The 23496-nt window shown below is 40.1% G+C and overlaps 1 protein-coding gene across 1 annotated transcript in view; it reads left to right on the forward strand.

Moving 5' to 3' along the window:
- Positions 1–18526, forward strand: part of POLR3B (RNA polymerase III subunit B) — a 71872-nt gene extending 53346 nt beyond the window's left edge. Inside the window, exons 25-28 of the mRNA XM_034403612.3 lie at positions 921–1087; positions 2655–2768; positions 4187–4360; positions 17898–18526. Of these exons, the coding sequence (XP_034259503.2) occupies positions 921–1087; positions 2655–2768; positions 4187–4360; positions 17898–18027 (585 nt within the window). The 3' untranslated portion in view covers positions 18028–18526. The remainder of the gene's footprint in view (positions 1–920; positions 1088–2654; positions 2769–4186; positions 4361–17897) is intronic.
- Positions 18527–23496: the final 4970 nt, after the last annotated feature.

Genomic DNA, 23496 nt, shown 5'->3' on the forward strand with positions numbered 1-23496 from the left:
TAATTCGATTTGTTGCTTAGAAAACATTGGTTAAATGTCAGAGAGGGCTTCGGAGGTTTCTTGTTGCCTGTCTTGGTTGATCAACCCCAATTCATAGTTTTGCTTTAGCTCACTGATTCTATGCTCCTTTTTTAAAATATTAAAGAATTATAACTATTTGTACATCATTATCATCATAAGCTTGTAGCAAGCTCAGTTAGGAAAGAGACTTTCTTGGTTATATTCATGGATGGGCTCCTATGGGTTCAGTAGGGTTCGGGCGATCCTCTACCCAATCCTCTAACCCCTAAATGCCACCCCTAGCTGGCCACGCCCACCCCTCCCCTCCCAGGAGTCTCCACGTGGCCCATTCATCATTCCAGGTAAATGCAGGGGCCACACAGAGAATCTGGGAGGGCAAAAACAGGCCTACTGGAGGTTCTGGAAGTCCAGAAATGGGCCTGTTTCCAGCCTCTGGAGGGCCTTTGGACCTCGGGGGAAGCAGTTTTTGCCCTCCCAAAGGCTCGAGGAAAGCCTCCGGAGCCTGGGGAGGGCAAAAAACATCCCCCCCCCTGCTGTGGTGCAGGTGGCCAACTAGGCCACGCTCACCATGGCCACGCCCACCCAGCAGCAGCCCAGTGAACCCGTTGCTAAAGGATCTGAAGCCCACCCCTGGTTATATTGGCCAATGAGAATGGATAAAGCTGCGTGAAAATAGAATAAAAGAATACAAGATGATGTAGTTAAATAGATCAGTTTAGTCTGTCAGCACCACCTTGGCCAGACCAAGTGTTCTCTCTGGCATTCACTAAACATACACAAAGAGCTAAGATATCTTAAATACAACACTTCCATTCTTCTGTTGTACCTTAGGTACAACATTCCTCTTCCATATCACAATTGCTTGTGGTGAAATATTATCACTGTTCTGTGTTGCCCAGGTAGGAAAACTCATTGAACTTCTGGCAGGAAAAGCTGGAGTCCTAGATGGCAGATTTCATTATGGAACAGCATTCGGTGGCAGTAAAGTTAAAGACGTATGTGAAGATCTTGTTCGTTATGGCTATAACTATTTGGGGAAGGATTACGTAACATCTGGCATCACAGGGTAAGAAGACCTTGAAAGGGTATTGGGAAACAGCAGTTCCCGTTTTTAATGCATCTTCGTGTGTTGAAGATATACGTAATGATAGTGTGTACTAACTTTTATATGAATTATTTCAAAAAGGGTTTTTTTAACCCCTTATCCCCAAATCATCCCTTAAAAGAAAACAAAGAACAACTTTCCCTTGTCGGGAAGTCTTGTTTGCTAATAATATTTTACTAATGATATTTTCAAGGGCCTTGGCAGACGTTTTGTATACTCATAGGAGGAGTTTAGTAGCCTTCTATTGTATAAAGTCATATAAAATATAGTATTGGAGGCAGGTGTTAATCAACTGGGGCTTTTCTCTCTGCAGCTTTTGTCAATTATTGAGTCAGTCTGGCAGAGCTGACTGATCTCTGAGATTCCTGCTGTGTTGATTAAACTATCTTTGGAGTTGTGGTGTTCAAAGGAATATGAGATGACTTAAGAACAGGATAGAGCCATATGACAGTGTGTCTTTATCTTCATTCTGATTTTCAATTTCTTATTCCTTCCTATTTCAAAACCAACGTACCATTGACACTAACTTATTCCAAATATGGAGGTTTTTTAAAAAATCTTAAATCAAATTTGATTTAAGGGAAATAAACATTTTTAAAAAGCTGACATGACTTTCCAGACCCAATGCATTGAGATGTTAAATCTTACTTCAACATATTTAATGAACGTGTATAATTTGCCTTCGTTTGTTAAAAACTGCTTGTCCTCCCTCTTACGGTAGCAATTTTCGGTCCTCAGCAGTAGGTGGCTTCCCTTTGTTTAAACAAATTTCTATTTTAAGGTCTTAAGCTATATTTTTGTGTGATTCCTACCATAGAACGGTGCCACTGATTTGCAGTAATATTGATCAACAGGTTGAACACTAGATGCTTCCCTCAGAGCTCAGGTTGTCCACCCCTATGTTATACTTCTGTGTACAAGTCAGTAAAACAGATCCCCTTTTTAAAAAATAAATAAATAAGCTTTTTAGGAAAATAGAAGAGTCGGCGATCACAAAAGGGAGGGCGGGAATTTGCACCGCATCCCACAGTCATGGGGAGAAGGAAGAGGGACAATTGAATTTGTCCCCATTGCTGCTTCTGCTGTTCCACTGTTTGCCATTACAACCCTGCTACATTTCTCCACTTCTTTTTACTTCCGGTGGCCCCATTTTCAGGCCCTCCACCTTGGTAGCTATGCTAAAAGTCCTTTTCAGGAATTTCCTTCATGGAAAGAAAAAAAAAAAAGAACTGGTTTTTTTTTTTTAGATAATGATATTCACCTTTTATCAGATACTTGTTTTGTTTTGTTTTTCTCTCAATTGAGTAACAGTTATAGTTACAGTTATAATTTTGGCTTCTGTGAGGATGGGACTTGGCTAATTAAGAGGGGGGAAAAACAAGTTGTCTACTATGCAGTTTTTCCATATGTAGCACCATTGTTCTGGATGCTGGTTATTTTAAAGTCACGTTTTTTTGTAAAATTTTGCAATTCTGACGTGTATATTTTTACAGTTCATTTCTCTGCTTTTATGTAATTTCCTTCTCAGGGAGCCCTTAGAAGCCTATATCTATTTTGGCCCTGTGTATTATCAGAAACTGAAGCACATGGTGCTGGATAAAATGCATGCAAGAGCTAGAGGACCCAGAGCAGTTCTTACCAGGTATTTATTTATTTATTATTTATTTTATTTTATTAGTCATATTTCTATGCCGCCCACTCTCCAAGGACTCTGGGCGGCTTACACCAAAGACAGTATACTAAATAGCATATTGCCCCCAACAATCTGGGTCCTCATTTTACCCACCTCGGAAGGATGGAAGGCTGAGTCAACCTTGAGCCGGTGAGATTTGAACCGCTGATCTGCTGAACTAGCAGTCAGCTGAAGTAGCTGCAGTACTTCACTTTAACCACTGCGCCACCTTTATGATGTAAAGAAAACCACTGAATTGAGATTGCTATTGTTTTTCATACCAGTGCACAGTTTTCACATATATTCCAAATCGTTTTCAATTGTATTTGTGGTGGTTACTATTATTTCTTAGATTCATATCTTCCATGTCAGCTTAATTCCAGTTTCCCTCAGAGAAAATCTCTGTGAGAAAAAAAGAGCTCAGTGTGTGTATAATTGACCAAGCGCCATCCAGGCAGCTTCAAACTGAAGTTGGACTTGAAGTTGGTTCTCCCCACTCTTAAAAAACTAAACATTACATTGTATTCTAGTTCCTTTAAATAATATATACACTGAATGAATCATCATCATCTTTTAACAACTCCATAATTCCTTGTGGGGTGGAGTCTGGGCAACTGAATGGCGCTAGCAGAGCGCTTAATGGCCGGATGCCCTTCCTGTCACCAATGTGGAGTTTTTGTTCAGCAGATATATTCTCATTATGCCCAGAGAGAGAAATATCTGCCTCTACCTAGGATCAAACTCGTAGCCTCCTGATTGTGAGGCAAGAGCTCCACCTCTAGGCCACCATACCACTCCAATATACATGCATGAATATTTCCAATAAATAATCCAGAAGAACGTATTCTGTTTTGCATTATATAGAGGTGATCAGATGCTTCTTCTATTTCTACTGCTGGATCCTTAGCTAATTGAACGAAAGAGGCAATTTATAAAGGTAGTCCTCAACTTACAACCACAGTTGAGCCTGAATTTTCCATTGCTAAGCAAGGAAGTTGTTAAGTGAGGTTTGTCCCATTTCACAATCTTTTTGCCACCTCTGTTAATCATTGCAGTTGTTAAGTGAATCATGTGGTCGTTAAGCAAATCTGGCTTCCCCTATTGACTTTGCTTGTCACAAGCCAGCTGGGAAGGTTACAACTGGTGATCACATGATCCCAGGATAGTGTGACTGTCATAAATGCATGCCAGTTGCCAAACGTCCAAATTCTGATCACGTGGTCGTAAGTGTGAAAACCAGTCGTAGGCCACTTTTTTCACTGCCATCGTAACTTCAAACGGTCACTAAAAGAATGGTTGCAAGTCAAGAGCTACCTGTATACATGTTACTGAATCATAACTGCACATGTAACTGGAAATAAAATAATTACAAATATCTTGATTTAAAGGCAGCCCACTGAAGGCCGATCCCGCGATGGAGGACTGCGTCTGGGAGAAATGGAAAGAGATTGCTTGATAGGTTATGGAGCCAGCATGCTGTTGTTGGAGAGGCTTATGATTTCAAGTGATGCATTTGAAGTAGATGTATGTGGCCAGTGTGGATTACTGGGCTACTCTGGCTGGTAAGTAGACTTTTGCTTTTTTTTTTTTTATTTGATTCATATGCCGCCCTTCTCCGGAGACTCAGGGTGGCTTACAATGCGTTAAGCAATAGCCTTCATACTTTTGTATATTTATACAAAGTCAGCTTATTGCCCCCACAAACTGGGTCCTCATTTCACCTACCTTAGAAAGGATGGAAGGCTGAGTCACCTTGAGCCTTGAAGAGATTCGAACAAGCAATAATTGCAGGCAGCTGTGTTAATAACAGGGTGCTTAGACCACTGTACTATCAAGGCTCTATCAAGCACTATCTGCTTGATAGTGTATTATTTTCTTTTTTTTTAATATAGTTTATTTATACATTTTCTGTTTACATACATGTGCTGTATGAAAAGTGTGTTGTCTGGTTCAATTGCTTACATAATGCTATTTTTCCAGTTCCCAATTTCTACCTCTGTTATCCAACCGTTGGTAAAACAAGTCCCATGTTCAAAAATATTCTGTGTCTTCTTTTTTTTATCTTCAGTGTCAATCTGTCCATTTCTGCACAGCCTAGTATTTTTTTTTAATTATATCTTCTTCTGTAGGTGTATCCTCATTTTTCCAGTGCTGCGCAAATACGATTCTTGCTGCTGTCAAAACATGTAATATTAAATACACATTTCCTTTATCATATTTTTCTGGTAATATGCCTAACAAAAATAATTCTATTTTATAATCTAAATGTTGTTTTAACATTTTTTTCTAACCATGTATGCATTTTCTTCCAATTTTTTTTTGCTTTTGGACATGTCCACCACATGTGATAATATGTACCCGGTATTTGATTACATTTCCAACATTTGGCGGACGTTTTTAAACATCTTTGCTAATCTCGCCAGCAGCAGGTGCCACATTGTTCCTCATTCATAGCGTGTGAATGCCTGTCTTTAGGATGCACATAACATAATAATAATAATTTGATCTTCAGTGCAGGAAGTAGTTGGAAACTAGAGTTTCCCAAGGCAGGAATGCTGAAAATATAAACAATCGGTTACAATGGAAGCCCCAGAAGACCCTGCAGAAGCTGCTATCATCACAGCAATGGTAGTCTGGCATCGAGCATTAGCCTTGGTGCCTGAAAAATATGGGTTGCTAAGCATATTTCTAACCTTCAGAGTTAACTATATATCTTTATGAGACCACAAGATTGTCCCGTCATTGAGCCAGGGTGGATTTCTTTATAAGCTTTGTGATTAAGCTATAATCAAGTGGATAGTTCTCTGACTGACCCAGGATGATCCTTACTTGGATAACTGCTAAATTCATGGCTCATCAAAAGGTTAATTTGGAAGATTCTGTCTTCCAGGTGACACCTGTGAGATCCATCAGCTCTGGCATGGCAAGCATTGACTGCAAGGGTTCCAGGTACTGATACAAAGTAAGAATAAGGTTCCAGGTACTGGATGGAATGAGAGTAGTTTAAAGAATAAGTGCAGTGAGTTACGGGACAAGTACAGCTGAAGTCTGAAGAGTTACAGGCTTAGGTAGATGAAAAGACATCACTTTTCTCTCCTTACTCCTGTGGCTAGCAGGACTCCATTTCTTTGTACATGAAAAGTAGCACAATTACACTTTTTTTTTTTTTGAGCATTTGCTTACCATGGAGAATCCGGTATTTCACAGAAATACTCAGATAAGACAGTCTCCTCCCGAAACCTCAGTACAGTACCAAAATTGTGAGGCAGTTTGCCAGCAAACGCCCTGACTCCTCCTGAGCAGAATCCATGCCAGGAAACAATGTGGTTATTATTGTCATCATCAAGAGCTCCCAAGGAGAGATGACAAGAAATGAAGCAGAGCCCAGATTTGCAGCGTAACTCACCAATATTTAGGCATTCTGATAGTGCTGAAAGTCCAAACTACTGTATTTTTCGGAGTATAAGACGTACCTTTCCCCCCCCTTAAAAGAGGCTGAAAATTTGGGTGCGTCTTATACTCCAAATGTAGTTTTTTTGAAGCTTTTTTTCAGCCCTAACGAGGAGCTAGTGAGTGAAGTGATTTTCCCAGCTTTGCCTGCTCCCTCGACTCTCTGCTGTGCTTTAACGAGGTGCTAGCGAGTGAAGCATCTCCCTGCTTTGCTCCGACTCTCAGCTGTTCTTTAGAAGCTTTTGTTTTCAGCCCTAACTAGGCGCTAGCCGAGTGAAGCGATCTCCCCGTGCTTTGCCTGCTTTTCTCATTGCTGCTTCCTCTCAGCTGTGCCTTAGAAGCTGTTTTTTATCCCCAAGCAGGGGATAAAAAACCAGCAAACTAATGTGCTGAAACTGACCAGACTAAGGAGGCTAGCCAGATGAATACCTGGTAGGCAGATAATTTTTTCCTATTTTCCTCCCCAAAAACTAAGCTGCGTCTTATACTCCGGTGCGTCTTATACTTCGAAAAATACGGTAATTTCAGAATCCTGATACAGACTGGATATCCCTAAAGTTCAGTCATTGAATGCCTGGAACCACCGACATTCCCTCCAGGCCAAATGAAACTTGTTTTTGTCAATAGTCCTAGGTATGGTGTTGGTTTCAAGCTCAAAATCCACATAATTATGGGAACATCACAGTGATCACTTTTGTCTTCCCTGGCTATATCCTCCGCCAGACAGTGCAAAACAAAATGCCAGGCAATTACAGGTTTGAAAGGCTTTACTACCGTGTTGTAAACTTCCTGATAAACAGCTGGTAACTGAGTGAGTAATTTGCCAGAGCCCAATGTCTTGCCTTCAGGTTTGAGTGGCCAGCAGGACAAAGGCAGAGGTTGAAATACAAATGTCGTATCTTACAGTCCAGAGTAGGAACACCAGAGAATTCAACCAGCCAATTGAAATGTCAAGCTAAGGATCTCAATGCAGGGCAAGGAACAAGACTAGCAAGAGCCCAGGACTGAAGTTATTTCAACAGAGGACAAAGGCCTGGAGGTGGTGATAAGCTTGATTAGAGGTGCTGCTATCCTCTCCGCTCAGATGGTGTGTTGATCTCTGTGTCTCAGCCTTCATTGCTGCTGATAGGTTCTTGGCCTAGTGTCCTCCCAAAATCTAGCCCCTCATTATGTAAGTTGGATTAGACTCAGTGACTACAGATGTCTGATTGACTGCTGACACTTCAGACTGCCAGTCGTAACAGGTCTGCCACTTCTACTTCTGAGTTAAGGATTCAGTTGGTGACCATAACATAGGGGTAGGCATTGGGCAATTAATTTTCTCAAGGGCCATATGATTAAACCATGACTGTTGTGGAGGGCTGAATCAATAGGGCTGTGAAGGTGCCTAGATCGGGGGAGGAAAAGCCACCTTCAGAATAAAAGCAACACAATTGTATTGTGTGCATGCATCCACTTATTTATGCTTGATTTCTAATTTCTGATTTACCTCACTAGAACCAGATAGGGGCAGCCAAAGGGCCAGTTATGGCCCAAAGGCTGTAAAACGCCCAGGTCTGCCATAGAAGGATGCAAGAGCTACAGAATCACATTTTCACTCTTCATCACCCTTTACCTTCGCGTCTTTAGAATATATACTGTAGATGTATTTTGGAAATACATCTACTTCTCTGGACATCTTCCAATACTTTTTTAAAAAGCCTAAACTTGACAGAGATAAAAAGATCCATTAGTTGAATGTAGAAGTTGCGATTACTTGTACTGCCTGTGCTACAAATAGCTTTTTCTTTTTCCTGGAAAAGATAGGAGAAGCTAGATCAATGTCCTCTTCTATCTTAAAAAAATTATTTATTTATTTAAAGATCAATATAACTACCCTTCTTGCATATCATAACCCAGAGTGGTTTACAAACAATAATAAAGCAATAGAAAGCAATAAACCACCATAAAAACTCCCAGCGTCCTCATAGCCAATAGGCAACTTTCTTGCCTTCTAGCCACATACTGTCTCAGTGTTTGTGGGAAAAGCCAGACCTTCAAGGCTTTTTGGGAAGGGTAGGTTCTGCCTGACCTTGAGCAAGAATGTTCCAAACAGCAGGGGCTACTGCCAAGAAGGCGGGCTGCCTAGGTTCCACCTGATGGCAATATTTAAGAGAAAATTCAGATTAGATTAGATCCCATGAAAAAGGTTGGTTTATTACAAATTTTATCTTTTGGTTGGAGAAGGGTGATGGATGTAAAATGTCCCCAATGTAAGTGTGGAATCAGTTTTTCTTTACTGACCTTATTGTTTCCATGATTCCCTTTTTACCTTCATTTTACCAATGGGTAGAAAGGGACTTTAAGGACAGTTCTTTGCAGGAGGAAAGAACAATGTCTACGGGGAAAAAAATTAAGTGCTAAGAAGAGAAGCATCTGAAGCAAAATTTTGAAGAATAGAGAATTCCTAGGCTCTTCATCTGAAAGGATATAATAGTTAGCTTGGGGAAAATAAGAACAGAGATATTAATATCCTTTTCATCCAATTCCATCAGGCTTCCTGAAAATAATACAAATAATATACTTTATTATTTCATGTTGTTTCAAGGGAATTGAATAGAGAAGCACTGAGTTGCTATCCAGCCCGCTAAGGCTGAAGCTTCAAGTGATACTATATCCATGAAGATACCAAATTTGGGATAGGAGAATCAGAAGCAGCTCTCTGGCCAGAGAAGCTGACAGGAGCTCTGGTTGTAAGAGGAAAAAATTCTTCCCTTCTCCTAAACACCATCATTTCTAAACAGATCTTGTCAGTTGGGTTAAACTTTGGTCTGAGCCACGAAGATGATCTCTTTCAATTTCTTCACCCTGTTTTGAGTACTGAACCCTGCCTACTTCTACTGTGCCATTTCCTTAGGCCCTTTTAAAATGAACTATGTCTCATTGGTTGGTTCCATTGTCCCTCACTTAGCTATTACAGTGTTACCTTGATACTCATCGTTAATTGGTTCCAGGAAGCACGATGAGTACCAAACAAACTTTTCCTTTAAGGAATAATATAGTGGGTCGCAAGTCAGCTGACACTGACAAGTTCTAGCTTGTGAGTTGAGTAGTAAACAAATGATGAGTACCAGGACAAAATGTTCACGTCAAAATGTGTGTTGAATACCCAGTTCAATGAGTTTCAAAGCAGTTGAGTACCAAGGTACCACTGTATAGTGCCTTGTTCTCAGTTGCAAAAAATAAAGACAGGAGGAAAAGTCTCATAATGAAATGAAACTCTCCTATGACAGGCAGATGCCAAACCAGACTGAGCAAGGGATGGCATGGCTGCTGACAAGGGGAAAAGCCCAAAGCCTATTTTCTGCTTGGTTAGAAACCCATCTATTTATTTTGAGCCTCTTCATAATGGACATAAAATATTCAGGCTTGTGGGAAACTGAAATTGGCAAAGAAACTATTATATAAGCTTTTACGTAGTTCCATCCCATTAGTACAGCCCACATTGTGCTATACAAGCATATTTAAATGTTTTAAAAGGGCAGTCACCTTCAAATTGACTCCTGGTGACTTCATAGGCATATTCATGCAATTTTCTTGGCAATTGTATAGAAGTGGTTTCCCTTTGCTTCTTCCATGATACTATTTTGAAATACTAGTATAGTCTAAAGATCATGTAGTTTTGGGAAATATAGATTTAGCTTCTAGCTAGGTTCCAACCTGCTTATCCTCTGGAAACCATGCAACTATAATAAAAAATTAACTATGGGATAGATTAACTGTGCTTATCTTATATAAAAAGATAACTGATGAATTATTGAAAGAGATATGAGATATCATCAAATGAAAATACAATTATATTCCTATAATTTGAAAGGTGAAAACCAACAATTGCCTTTCAGAGCCAGGTACTATCATGGCAAAAAAATACCCAATATAAAAACCTTGGCAACAAGAAAGATATATAATAATGCAAACTGTAAGGAACAAGGAAAGATGATCTCTGTCAAAAAATATTAACAAATGGAGGAACATTAGAAGAAAATAAAAGTAGGTAATGTTTGAAGAAGTTTAGAAAACTCTTAGGAAATTTGATCATTTAAGGGGGAGGTATGCTCAAGAGTAATCTTGTATGTGACAGATAATAGAAACAAATGAGATTGAACAATTATGGAAATAGCAGACACCTGCTGAGAAAACGATGAAATGTATGAAAAAAAATAGTCAATCTCCCTGGGCCAACTAAACAGGAAGTAGAAAGTCATGTGCTTTGGATATGTGATGGGAACAGATTATGGATTTTTTGAGGGAAATTTCAGGGAAGGAGGAGGCAACAGATTGGATTGATGGATGAGATCAAAGAAATTATAGTGTCTACCTGTTGGCATTAATTAGCTCTTTTATAAAGCCTAAGATCTTCAATTTTGATTCTGGTTTTTATTTGTGATTGTGAGAAATAATTACAGTACTACAATGAGAGGTTGCATTGAATTAGGGAATAGCAGTTAACATTGCATATGATTTGCATATACAATTATTTAGAAGAAATTTGTCCATCGCAGCACACAAAATATAATATCAGAAAAGTTACCCAGTGAAAGTGAGACATACAAGTTCTCAATTTGCTCCTCTTAAAGCTGTGATTATGGCGGTTAAAGAGATGACGAGTAGAACTAATGTAAAAAGAAGTAATTGAAAGCCATAAAGGAGATGCTAAATACAAATGCAGAAAAATTCTACCCACAGCTATGGTAATTTATTGCATGAAAGGATTGCATTTCAAACAGGAAAAACTAAAAAAAAATGATATATTGCCATTCATTTTGTAGAACATTTAGAAAAGTTGTTTTCTGCTGTGACTTACGCTACGTAAATGTGGAAAATATGTTCAAAGGAAGTAATTCTGGTCTTATGCTATCTGATGGTGATCATAACCTATAATTGGGTTTGTTATCCAGTTATTAGGTGATTATGTGCTCTGTCTGTCAATAGTAGGAGCCAAGCAGCCCTTTAATGAGCAACACAATAGAAGCCAGGCAATTATAGCAACTCCAGACCTCTAAAAGGCCTTTGCCAGTAAGTCCAGCTTTAGTGAGGAATTGCTGTATAAATTAGCATGCCTTGGGGAAAAAAACGATAGGGAAGGTAGAAAAGGAAAATATTGGATGTAGCGGATATAGCCCGGAATTAGGAATCAGAAAAGTATTTCAAGTAAATATGGCATTTGATGCTTCCAGTAGTACTTGGATCGAATGGCACTCAGATTGAAACTGTCAAGGAAATAGCAACCAAATGTTGAAAATTCAGCAAATGTCATAATAGCTAGAATTAATTTTATTGCTTACAAAAGACAAGTTACTTCTGGTGTTGAACTGGTTCTTCAAAATACGTTGTTTATTCAGAGAATGCTCCTTTAAAGATACAGCAACCCATAGATAAACTCTGCTTGGGAATTCTGAATGCATTAGTTATTTGGAAGGTTATACCATAAAAGATTGAAACTGTATGTTCAGTCTAGAGTTTATCAGGCATCTGCATTGTATCATGGCAGTAAAAGCTATAGAATTGTAATGTGTTAAGTGGAGTCGCAGTATTTCACTTACAGTGAATCTTTAAACATTACACACATTGGGGTGGTGTCTTTTCAGATGTTGGATTCTTGTGTCATCTGAGCTTGATTGTTTTCCTGAGGATATTTCATTATCATCATTATCAGTGCACTAAGAACCCAACAAGTCCTAAAATTCCCAGCAAATCAATTCAGTGCTAACTAAAGACTGGATGCTATAGTCCCGAACCACTTTGGGCATGCGAACCAATGGCGCGCATGCCCAAAGTGGCACACAGAGCCATGTCACCTGGCACATGCAGCATCGCCCATTCCTCTTCTTTTACATGTACAGCAGTGCCAGAAACCGGAAGATCAAATGGCCAGCTGATTGTCGCGTACACATGCATGCCAGTAACCAGAAGCCTAGCTGGCCGGCACGCATGCGTGCGCCGGAAACTGGAAGTTCATTTCCTAGTGCACGCATGCCCACTGGGCAGGTCCTCTTAGTGCTCATGTGCACCGGCCATGCCATTGACACCCGCATGCAGCCCCAGGACATCCACCCTTGCCAGCCAGGAGCACTGCTGCCAGTTGCTCCCCTGCATCCACCTGCCTGCCTGCCTCGCTGCCACCGCCAGGAAAAGCCCCAAAGCTGTGCTGTCCAGGATCCACATGGGCTACCACAGGGGGAGGCCAGCCATGGCTGGCTGGCTGGCCGCCATTACCGCTGCCAGGAAAGGCTCCGAAGCTGTGCTTTCCGGGATCCACATGGGCTGCTGTAGGGTGAGGGCAGGCATGACTGGATGGATGGCAACACCAACACCACTAGGAAAGGCCCTGAAGCTGCGCTGCCCGGGATCCATGTGGGCTGCTGCAGGGGGGAGGCTAGGCATGGCTGGCTGGCCGCCATTGCAGCCGCCAGGAAAGGCCCCGAAGCTGTGCTGCCCGGAATCCAGGTGGGCTGCTGCAGGGTAAGGGCAGGCATGACTGGCTGCCTGGCTGCTGCTGCCACCGCCACCAGGAAAGGCCCCAAAGTTGCACTGCCCAGGATCCATGTGGGCTGCCGCAGGGTGATGGCTGGCTGGACGCTGCCCGGAGCGCGAGGCTGGCAGGAGGAGGGGGAGCTGCCGCTGCCTGTTTGCCGGCACAAACGGCCTGCAGCCACAGCCTCTTTGCCAGTGGAAGGGCCCTCCGTGCCCTGTTTTGGCTTCCAGGTTGGTGCAGGAGGCTTTCCAGGCCCAAAACTGGGCACGAGGGGGGGGGGGGCTCACACTGGCAAAGAGGCTGAGGCAGCAGGCCGTTCATGCCAGCAAAGAAGCTGTGGCTGCAAGCTGTTCGCGGCAGCAAAGAGACTGTGGCGGCAACGGCAGGCCAGTGTTTCGGGGCGGACTCATTCCCAGTTGCACCAATGAAGGCCAGAAGTAGCCGCCCGCCATGTTTTGGCTTCCAGGTTGGTGCAGGCAACAAAACGGGATGCATGCGCGGGAGGCAGGGGTGCATGCAAGGGGGGACGCTCACATTGCATTTTCGGGTTTGGCTACACACGTGTGCATTTGTGTGCACACTTTGGGCACTCGGCACCAAAAAGGTTAACCATCACTGCTATAGTCTATTCATGTAGAAGAGAGCAATTTGAGGAAAGTTGTTTTATTGCAACCAAACTTAACAATGTATGCTAAATAAACATTCATCCTTTGCTCATTCCACAACCATTTCCTTCTTTCCTTGACACATGTAAAACTTACATTTGGAGCTCTTTGAGAAACAGATTTTTTACTATTTTAAAATTGATGTAGTGCTTTACAGTTAAGTATAGAATAATGTATGGTTTTAGATGAACAATAGGTATCAAGAGAATATCTCAGCCCTTTGTAGTCATCTGATATGCAAAACCTATCAGTAAAAATAATATATACGAATATCATCTTGGAATCTGTCCTGCCATGAGCAAAATCCCTTCCAACATAGTTTTGGGTCTCTACATTTTCTAGAAAAGCAACAAAACGAAATGCCTGTGGCAAAGGTGGTTTGTATTTTTAAAAAATTGCTTCAATTTTATATTTTTTATTGACAAGCATACTGGCAACTTGTTAGTTAAGATTAAGCCATCTCATGTTACAAAGCCTCATGTGATCCTCAGCCAGAGGTGGGTTTCAAAATTTTTTACTACCAGTTCTGTGGGTGTGGCTTGGTGGGCATGGCATGGCTTGGTGGGTGTGGCAGGGGAAGGATACTGCAAAATCCCCATTTCCTCCCAATCAGCTGGGACTTGGGAGGCAGAGAATAGATGGGGGTGGGGCCAGTCAGAATTTTTACTATCGGTTCTCCAAACTACTCAAAATTTCCACTATCGGTTCTCCAGAACTGGTCAGAACCTGCTGAAACCCACCTCTGTCCTCAGCCCTTTGGGAGAAGGAGAACCTACAAAGATTAATCGCATAATTTTTGTTCATTTTGAAGTAGAAAACTTTTAAAAATTGTGGCTAGTTTGCAGCATGGGCTTAATGTAGTTTTAAGAAAGGTCAAAAGCAGGGGGTGAAAAAATAAGGGGAAAAAATCCAGAAAATCCTGGTTCTGCCCATTTTTCATTGCCCGGCCAACAGGTGCTCATTCCTGTTCTAGGCAGAAAAGAAGCATTTTTTTTCCACATCTCTTCGTCGGGCTCTTAATTGTTGGTTAATTTTGGCCTTGAAAACTTGTGTTTTTCACTATTCTGTATTTTAATCATTGTTAGCTGTTCTGAAGCATAGCTGTGTCATCGCTGTAGGCGATTATTTTTTTAGATTGTCACTATTCCTATGTCTTCCTATTGTGTCACCTGAAGAATAATTTTAATCTCGTTGTACACATTGGTGAATAACATTCAGGAAGTCTTCCTTCTCGCCTTAAACTTTTGTTTCGAAAATGTGCCTAAAAATGATGAGTGAAATCCCGGTGGCTGAATTAGTGAGCTTTTTGGATAGGCATTATCAGGGGTGGGTGGGTTATTGTTATTGTTGATGGGTTTCAGGGTATCGTTCTTTCCTCTCTGCTCTAGCAAATACAGGTTGGGCCATTCATTGGTGCACAAATTAAGATTGAAGGGAAATCTCATTCTTCACCCCTAAATTGGAATACTATAATTAACATTTCTGTGCCACTGACTGAGAGTTTCCTTGGTAATGGAGAACTGCAGCTGAGGCTCTCACAGCACTTAAAGGGCGCCACCAATATGTTAGCACATCCGTGTCCATTAAATGTTTCCATAGGTTGATTAACAGTAAAATTGAAAGGGAGGGGAAGCGAGTTCAACGTTCAAAGTGGTCCATCCTAAAAGTTAGAACTGGCTAATTGAGATCACACTCTCATCTATCATGTATTTAAATGTACAGAAATTGTAGTATCCCAAAAGGAATACCTTCAATATTTTACTTGCACCACAGATAGCATGATTTGATCCCAAATTCACCATATACAATACACAATGTACAATAAATATACAGGACAACTATCTCAACTATATACGCCAAATATACAAGGGGACTACCTCAACCTCTGAGATTATCAGACATATTTTTTCAAGCCACATAATGTCCATCATTGCAATATCCCTTTGGCCCATCAAGTCTTAAAACTTTTGCCTAAATTTGCTGAATGTACTGGAATGTAATAGCATCTCTTTAAATTCTGGGGGAAATTTAAAATGGTGGAAGTACTGGAATGCCACCACTAGAGTTTATGATGACGATCTCGGAGTACAAAGATGCCCACAGTCAATCCAAAAGTTAGTCAGCCTTGACAATACATCAATATCTAACTTCTATTGTCAACTAATATTGTGTTATTTAGTTTAGATGAGATGAGATTGGATTGGATTGGATTGGATTGGATTGGATTGGATTAGATTAGATTAAAATTCTTTATGGCATGTGATTGGAAACACAAGGAATTTGTCTTTGGTGCATATGCTCTCAGTGTACATAAAAAGAAAAGTGTACATAAAAAGAAAAGATACACTCGTTATGAATCATAAGGTACAACACTTAAGGATAGTCATAAGGTACAAATAAGCAATCAAATCATACTAGGAAACAATATAAATCATAAGGATACAGCAACAAGTTACAGTCATACAGTCAAAAGTGGGAAGAGATGGGTGATAGGAACAATTTATAGATGAACCTCCATTTTTTCTCCTTTTGAACTTCTCATGGTCTAAAATAATATAAAAATATAAATTTTGAATGAATCTCAGTAATTATCGCAAGGATGCTTTTTCCAAAAGGCAACTGGACTTTATTGTTTCTTTTTTTCTTCTTCTTTGGAAACATTTTGCTTCAGTTCTTAGATGAGAAGCAAAACATTTTCAAAGCAAAAACCAAGAAAGTCAATTTGCCTTTTGGAAAAAGCACCTTTGGGACAACCAAGACTTGGATGATTGAGAATCTCTATAGACATTTCACCAAGAGCTGATTTTGTGTAATGTATTTATACAGATTGTGCGCTGTTACATCCCATAGTCTGTTCTTATGTCAACAGGATGTAGAATTTAATCTCACTGAGACAATATCTCGGTGTTCCATTTGTTCTTGGGGATGTGGGAGAGCAGCTAGAATGTTTCACTTGGAAGAATTTGGGAGATAACATTTGAGATGGAAAGCTTGAACTTCATATATTAAATTGAACTAGTCCAATAAATAAGTATCTAGTTAAATAAATTAGCATGCTCCTTTGTCTCTAATAACGGATTTTAGGAGTAGAAGACTGCTAGGCAACTTTACTATGGCTAGCAACTGCAACTACCACCCTTTTTTCCAACACTTAAGAACCACTGTAAGATTAAAGAAATCATGCTGGTATGTTTGGGGATTATGATTTTTGGTGTGGGATTTTTGAGCAGGGATAAGAGTTAATTTCATTTTTTAAGCCTAGAACTTAAAGCATAGGACAGTGACGGCTAACCTTTTTGCTATCGCGTGCCAAAAGTGGGGAGCGCTGGGGGGGGGTCACATGTGTGTGTGCCCACACCCATAATTCAATGCGGGGGGGCCCACACATGCGCACATGACCCCCCTGCTCTCCCCCCACTTTTGCCGTGCGATGGCATGGTGGGCCCGGGAGGCCCAATTTTTGTCCTCCCCAGGCTCCAGAGGCTTTCTTGGAGCCTAGAGAGGGCAAAAGCAGCCTTCCCCACCGTCCCGGAGGTCGTCTGAAGGCAGAAACGACCCGTTTGCTGACTTTTGGTGGGCCTGGAAGGACTGAAAATCATCTGGCCGGCACTTGCATGCTAGCTGAGCTAGGGGAATGCTCACGTGCCCACCGATATGGCTCCGTGTGCCACCTGTGGCACACGTGCCATAGGTTCGCCATCACGGGCATAGGACATTAAAGTAACCCTCTAGGCAGCAGGAAATTATAACATTGACTTGGGGAGCAGATTCTGCAGGGGCTTCTAGGGGGTTTAGACACCACTTTGTCTTCTTTTAGAACCATAGGGCTGGAAGGATCTTTGGAGGTCTTCTAGTCCAATCCCTTCCCCTAACAGAACTCCTTATTCTATCTCTGACAAATGGTTGTCCAATCTTTCCTTGAAAACCTCCAGCAATGGAGCACCCACAACTTTCGGAGGCAAGCTCTCCGTGGAATCAGTCCATGGTGCCCAAAAGGCTGGGGGCCACCGTCATAGATAGTCTGTCCTCTGTGGCATGTAATATAGGTACAAACTTTAGCTCTTCTACTGAATTGTCTGTCCTGCAAAATATTTGCATAATTGGTGCATCTTGTAAGGTTTTTATTTAAATTCTAAGAAGAGAATCTTATTACTAGTTAACAAGAGAGCCAGTTTGGGGACCCAAGAATGGAAACAGGTCTTTTATGGAATGGAGCCCAAAATTTACAGAATTCTTTCTCTGCTATCTTTAGAAATGGAGGCAGACATTCATTTTTTAAAACTTTTGTGGAAAATTCTTGTACTTGTTGATCTATGGATACATTTATTAAGGCCACTGTGCCTCATGTAACTTGCCTTTTATTGCGAATCGTGGGACATAAAAGGAAGGTAATGTGAAATGGCTGTGGTACTCGTGAGGTGTTTGTATAATGTGTGAGGAAAATAACACCCTATTTTTCCTATCTTTTAGGTGCCATTACTGCAAATCTTCATGCCACGTCTCTTCTCTGCGTATACCATATGCATGTAAGCTGCTCTTCCAAGAACTTCAGTCTATGAACATTATACCCAGATTAAAATTGTCCAAGTACAATGAATAAACGAATGACAAGCAAAGAAAGAAGAGGCTGGCGGAAATATAATCAGAACAAGTTCAAGTGGAAGTGCTAAACCACATAGGCCATAAGTTCCTCTTGGTTTTCTTTTCCCTCTTTAGCTGGGAAACAGTCCTCAAAAGAATGTTAGAAGCTGCAAGGGCAAGACTCAAGCTGTGTTTATCTGTGACAAACAACAAGAGGTTTTGTATAGAAGATGGAAAAGGAAATAGATGCAGCATCTTGGTATCCTATGAACTGAGGGGAAGCCCTACAGATTAGCCATTTGTAACAGAACAAACAACATAAATACAAGCATATATAAATGAATAAACATTTGGAATGGCACTAAACTGTTAAAATCAATGAAGTTTAAAGTACCAACTTTTGATGCTTTGGTGATTGAAATGTAATTTTTAATAAGTGGAGGTTCTTTTCTCGTACCAAGTATAGTTTTTTTTTAATGTTATTCACTGAGATTGGAAATTAATAAAAAGTTAAAAGATATTGTCCAATGTTGGTTTTAGTGGCCAAATGTCTTATGTGTCTATATGGCATAACGATATTCCTAATAGTAGTAAGCAGGATTGAGGCAGCCACCTGTTGTAAAGTAGGCTGCCCTTTCTTGTCTGTGGTGTTCTATAGAATACATATTCTGAGAGTCAGAGATGTATAGCTGTAGAATTCGAATCCTAAGGGAATCCTAAGATAGCCTTAATCAGACAGCTATCAATTAGAAGCAATTTATTTATTTTATTTATTTGTTTCAATTTATATACCGCCCTTCTCCAATAGGACTCAGGGCGGTGAACAGCCGAAATAAAAACAGAACATATTGCACTCACAATTTTGAGAGGCTGGAGGGGATAGGAGAATTACCAAATAAACATGGGCTATAAGGAGTTCAGCCATCGTAGCAAACATTTGACTTGAGAGACAGCATTGAACAAACCTACCAAGAAATAGTCCTGGAGAAACATGTTATTTTCTGTTTTCTGATTTAGAGTACAGGGCCAAGAGGATATGGATATGGCTATTAAAACTGCAAGTAATTTACTTTTCCAGGCACTTTTTAAACCATTCTTTTTTTGAATGGCATCTGTTGTTAGGACTTCTAACTGTCCATCTTTAAAATTACCTTTATACAACCCTGTAGTTCCTATTTGGGATAAAGTCAGGATAACTGGATGGAGCTGAGTATTTACTGGCTGGATGCCCTTCCTGATGCCTTCACACAGTTCGCAGTATATATATTTTTTCTTTGTGGCCTAGGAGAAAAACATCTGCTGCTACCTAGGATTGAACTCCCAACCTTACGTGAGGTGAGCGTCTTTGTCGCTAGGCCACCACATCACTCTTAACTGTCCATCTTTAAATGTTATATTCATTCTAAAGAATACTCTGCTTTCCTGGCACAATAATTTGTTGATAACAAAATACTTTTTGAGATAGTATATTTGCAGTTCACAATATCACAGCGTGGATTGTGATTTCGTAAAGCAGTGGTATCAGAAATACTTTCTCCAGTTGCTAGTGATGTTAGGAACAGAATATAGAATCATAGGGCTGGAAGGGATCTGGAGGTCATGCTCAGGACAGGAGACCATTATACTATCTTGGTCAAATGATTGCTCAGTCTATTTATAAAAACCTCCAGTGATGGAGCACCCATAACTCTGAGAGGCAAACTATTCCTTTGATTCTCACTATCAGAAAATTTCTCCTTACTTCTATATTGGATCTCTCTTTAACAAGCTTCCACCCCTTACTTCTTGTCCTGCCCTCTGGTGCATTGAAGAATACATGAATTTCCTCTTCTCTGTGACAACCCCTCAAATACTGGAAGACGGTTATCATGTCCCCTCTAATCCTTCTCCATAGGCTAGACATGCCTAGCTCCCTCAACAGTTCATCATAAAATGCATAAAAAGCAGCATAAAAGCAGTCCAACATTTCAACTGCTCCAGGGATGAAATCCAGCAGGTTCTGACAGGTTCTGGAGAACCGGTAGCGGAAATTTTGAGTAGTTCAGAGAACTGGCAAATACCACCTCTGGCTGGCCCCAGAGTGGGGTGGGAATGGAGATTTTGCAGTATCCTTCCCCTGCCACGCCCACCAAGCCACACCGCACCCAAGCCACGCCCACAGAACCAGTAATTTAAAAAATTGGATTTCACCACTGAACTGCTCCCAATCCATAAGGCAAATATGTCCCTTAAGTGTTATATTAATAAATTTGTGCTCTAGCAGAGCAGATGAAAGAATGTATGAAACCATAAAGAAAGCTAAAGATTTTGCCCATTTGGGCAAAGTCAATGTCTGAAGATATCAGGCTGGCTGTATTATTTGATTTTAATAAAACTTAGAGCAATGTTAAGAAGATTCAAAAGCTGAAAAAGCTAATGAGAAGTGAAAGCCTCAATGGGTGGGTTTTCCTAAAAAAAAAAAAAACACAGGTGATATTGCAAATATAAGTGCAAACAATTCTCATGAGGAAAGAACCCAGAAAAGAAGAGGCCAAAGTAACTACATTAAGCACTTAGTGAAGCTTTGAAAATAAGTGAGATAGAAAAAGTCAAAAGATGGAAAGAAGGAATATATAAAGAAAGCTGGAATGGTAGCAATGATATCAGGACAGTTTAAGCTTAGAAAGAGCTGAAGTGGACAATGGATGTTAAGAACGAGTTAGGGATATCATGCAGAGCATAGTTTCTGGAATTCTTTCTTATCCTTTAATAGAAGCTTTGCAGATACCAGGAGGGTAGATGGAGGGAGCTTAAGCTGTCAAGCTTTTGAGCCACTGCCTAATTATTTCTCCCTTAGGGATGGCTTGGGTTTTTTTTTTCTGGATTTATTTCTTCACAGCCCTAGCTGGATCTGACCCATTTTCAAACTCAATGCCACTTTTTTTTGGTTACACCAATTTTGGCTTTGTTCTGTTTTCTCCAATGAAGACAGCTAACTATTACCCAACTCTACAGTGACTAGAGAAGGAGAAATGACCCTATGTTTAAAAGAATGCAGATTCTGGAAATTGCACATTTGCCAGTTTGTAGGATTGTTCTAGAGAACATCAACAAGACATATAAGTACCTAAAAAACCCACAATTCAATAATTATAATAATTGAATTGAATAATAATTCAATAATCCAGAATGGATTTGTCAAGCCCAAGTCTTAGATTGGGCTTTTTTTTTAAAGGGGTATTCTCTATCCCTTATAGATCATGGGAATTCTACAAGTATAACATCTTGATTTCAGCAAAGCATTTGTCATAGTACCTGTGACGTTTTGATTAGCGTGCCAGGTAAGTGTGAGATAAATAGCATGACAAATATGTGAACACATCATTGGCTTGAAAATCATCTTGGAAGACTTCATTTCTACTTGGAAACCACTTTTGGACTTTTTGCTTGAAACTGAGAAACAAAATTTTAATTTTAGGATTAGAATTGTGTATGATTGCAGAAGTACTGTGTACTACGGTTTACTCTAGTTCAAGGAGTCTTTGAATGTCATGCTTGGATTTGCATCAAAGAAAGTCTGAAGTTACTTTTTTCTATAGTTTTTTTCTCTTCTTGTCTACATCCCCTAATTTTGTTCCTTCCTTGCTCCTCCTTTTTCTCTTTCCAATTTTTCTTCTTTGAGGCTTTCTTGTATTTTATATTCTTTTGAAATTCAATAAAAGTTTTGTGAAAAAAAGGAAAAATCATCCTGAAAGAGAATTCATTAATGATTCTATATCACAGAAGTTTCGAGTATGGTCCCCCCAAATTTCAGTTCGGGATTTTATACAGTGCAATATTTGTGCTTTGTTGCTTGGATAAGGAAGTGAAGAGGATGATTATGAACTTTGCAGACGACAGAAAATTGGGTAGAGAATATATAATAACCTGTATATCCTGCCAATCTTGGCAATTTGCAGGTGTGTGGACTTTTAACTAGATTTCTTAGCAATCGTCAAGCTAGCTGGGGGAATTGTGAGAGTTGAAATCCACAAATCCAGAAGTTGCTAGGACTAGTAATTGCCCTAGAAAATAGAAATGAATTACAAGTTATTATTAATAACATGAGAAAAATGGCTGAAAATTACAGAATGAAATTTAGTTCAGAGAAATGCAAAGTTATGTATTTAGGAAACAGGAATAAAACATGGGTATATCATAGGAGGTATTTGACGACATTCTTTATGGGAAAAGATCTTAAAATAGTAGCTGACTATAAAATGAATCAGGATGATATAACAATTAAAGTTTGAACTAGGAATGGTGACATGTTTGTTCAAATCTACTCCCAGACACAGAAGTATACTGGGTGACTGGGCGAGTCACACATATTCAGCTCAGTGTACTTCATAAAGTTGCTGTAAGTGGAAATAGAAAAAGGGACTGTTGTGTGCTTTGTCTTGAGCAAGTGAACAAAAGATGGGACATAGAACCAATAAATAAATAATGCCTATATAGGAAAAGAAGTGTGACATGATTGAAAAAAGGCGAATGTAATTTTAGACTGCATCAATAGAAGTAGATTTTCCAAACTGGATGGAATTCTATTTGACTTACTTTGAGTCTTGTGTCCAGTTCTGTTCATACTTTAAGAAGGATTCAGAGAAGCTGGAACAATTTCACAAAAGGATAAAGAGGAGGATCAAGGGACTAGGAATTTAACTCCTTCACAGAACTAAGAGTATTTAGCCTTGGGAAGTGAAGGAGAACAAAATACCACTTTTTAGATATGGAGTAGGGGTGGGAAATGCCTCCTACAAGGTCTTCTTCTTCATTGTTCCAGAGTGCAGAAATAGGAATGTTCCTAAGGAAAAATAAAAGAGCCGCTGGATATCAGAATCAATTCCCCAGGAAGATGGCGGCTCCATTTTATTGGATGTATTCAGGCAGAAGTGAGACCGTCACCTCTGTGCAGTGCTTCAACTTGGATTCCACACAGAGCAGGGGGTTGAATTCAATGGGTTAAATGGTCTCTATCTGGGAATCAGTTACCACATGAAAACCTCTCTCCATTCTTTTCCTCTTACAGAATTATAATGCCAGTTCACTGAAGTTTAATCCAACCCCTCTCAAAGTGGGGAAGTGGCTCATGAATCTACACAACTGAAGTATTTTTCCAACCATGAAAACACTACTTCTTGGGGCCATATTTTCCACTGTCCAAAAGGGACCCCCCCCTCTAGGTTTTAGCTACAGCTCTTTACCAAATTCTGAATTAAATTTCTATGTTATGTTTTAAAATCCAGAGTAGATTTTTAATATATTTTTTAAAATAATCTTTTTAAAAACTGCAGTTCTCTGCCTAATTATCTAACCTAAAGGATCCCTGAACATAAATGAAGTTTCTTTCCAGCAAACATAAATTTGACTGCCATATATATATATACCTGTGAAAACTTACATACATACATACATACACACACACACACACACACACACACACACACACACATATATATGTATATATGTA

Source organism: Pantherophis guttatus, chromosome 7, assembly GCF_059756535.1.
Source record: "Pantherophis guttatus breed Tessera chromosome 7, ASM5975653v1, whole genome shotgun sequence".
NCBI classification, from domain to species: domain Eukaryota; kingdom Metazoa; phylum Chordata; class Lepidosauria; order Squamata; family Colubridae; genus Pantherophis; species Pantherophis guttatus.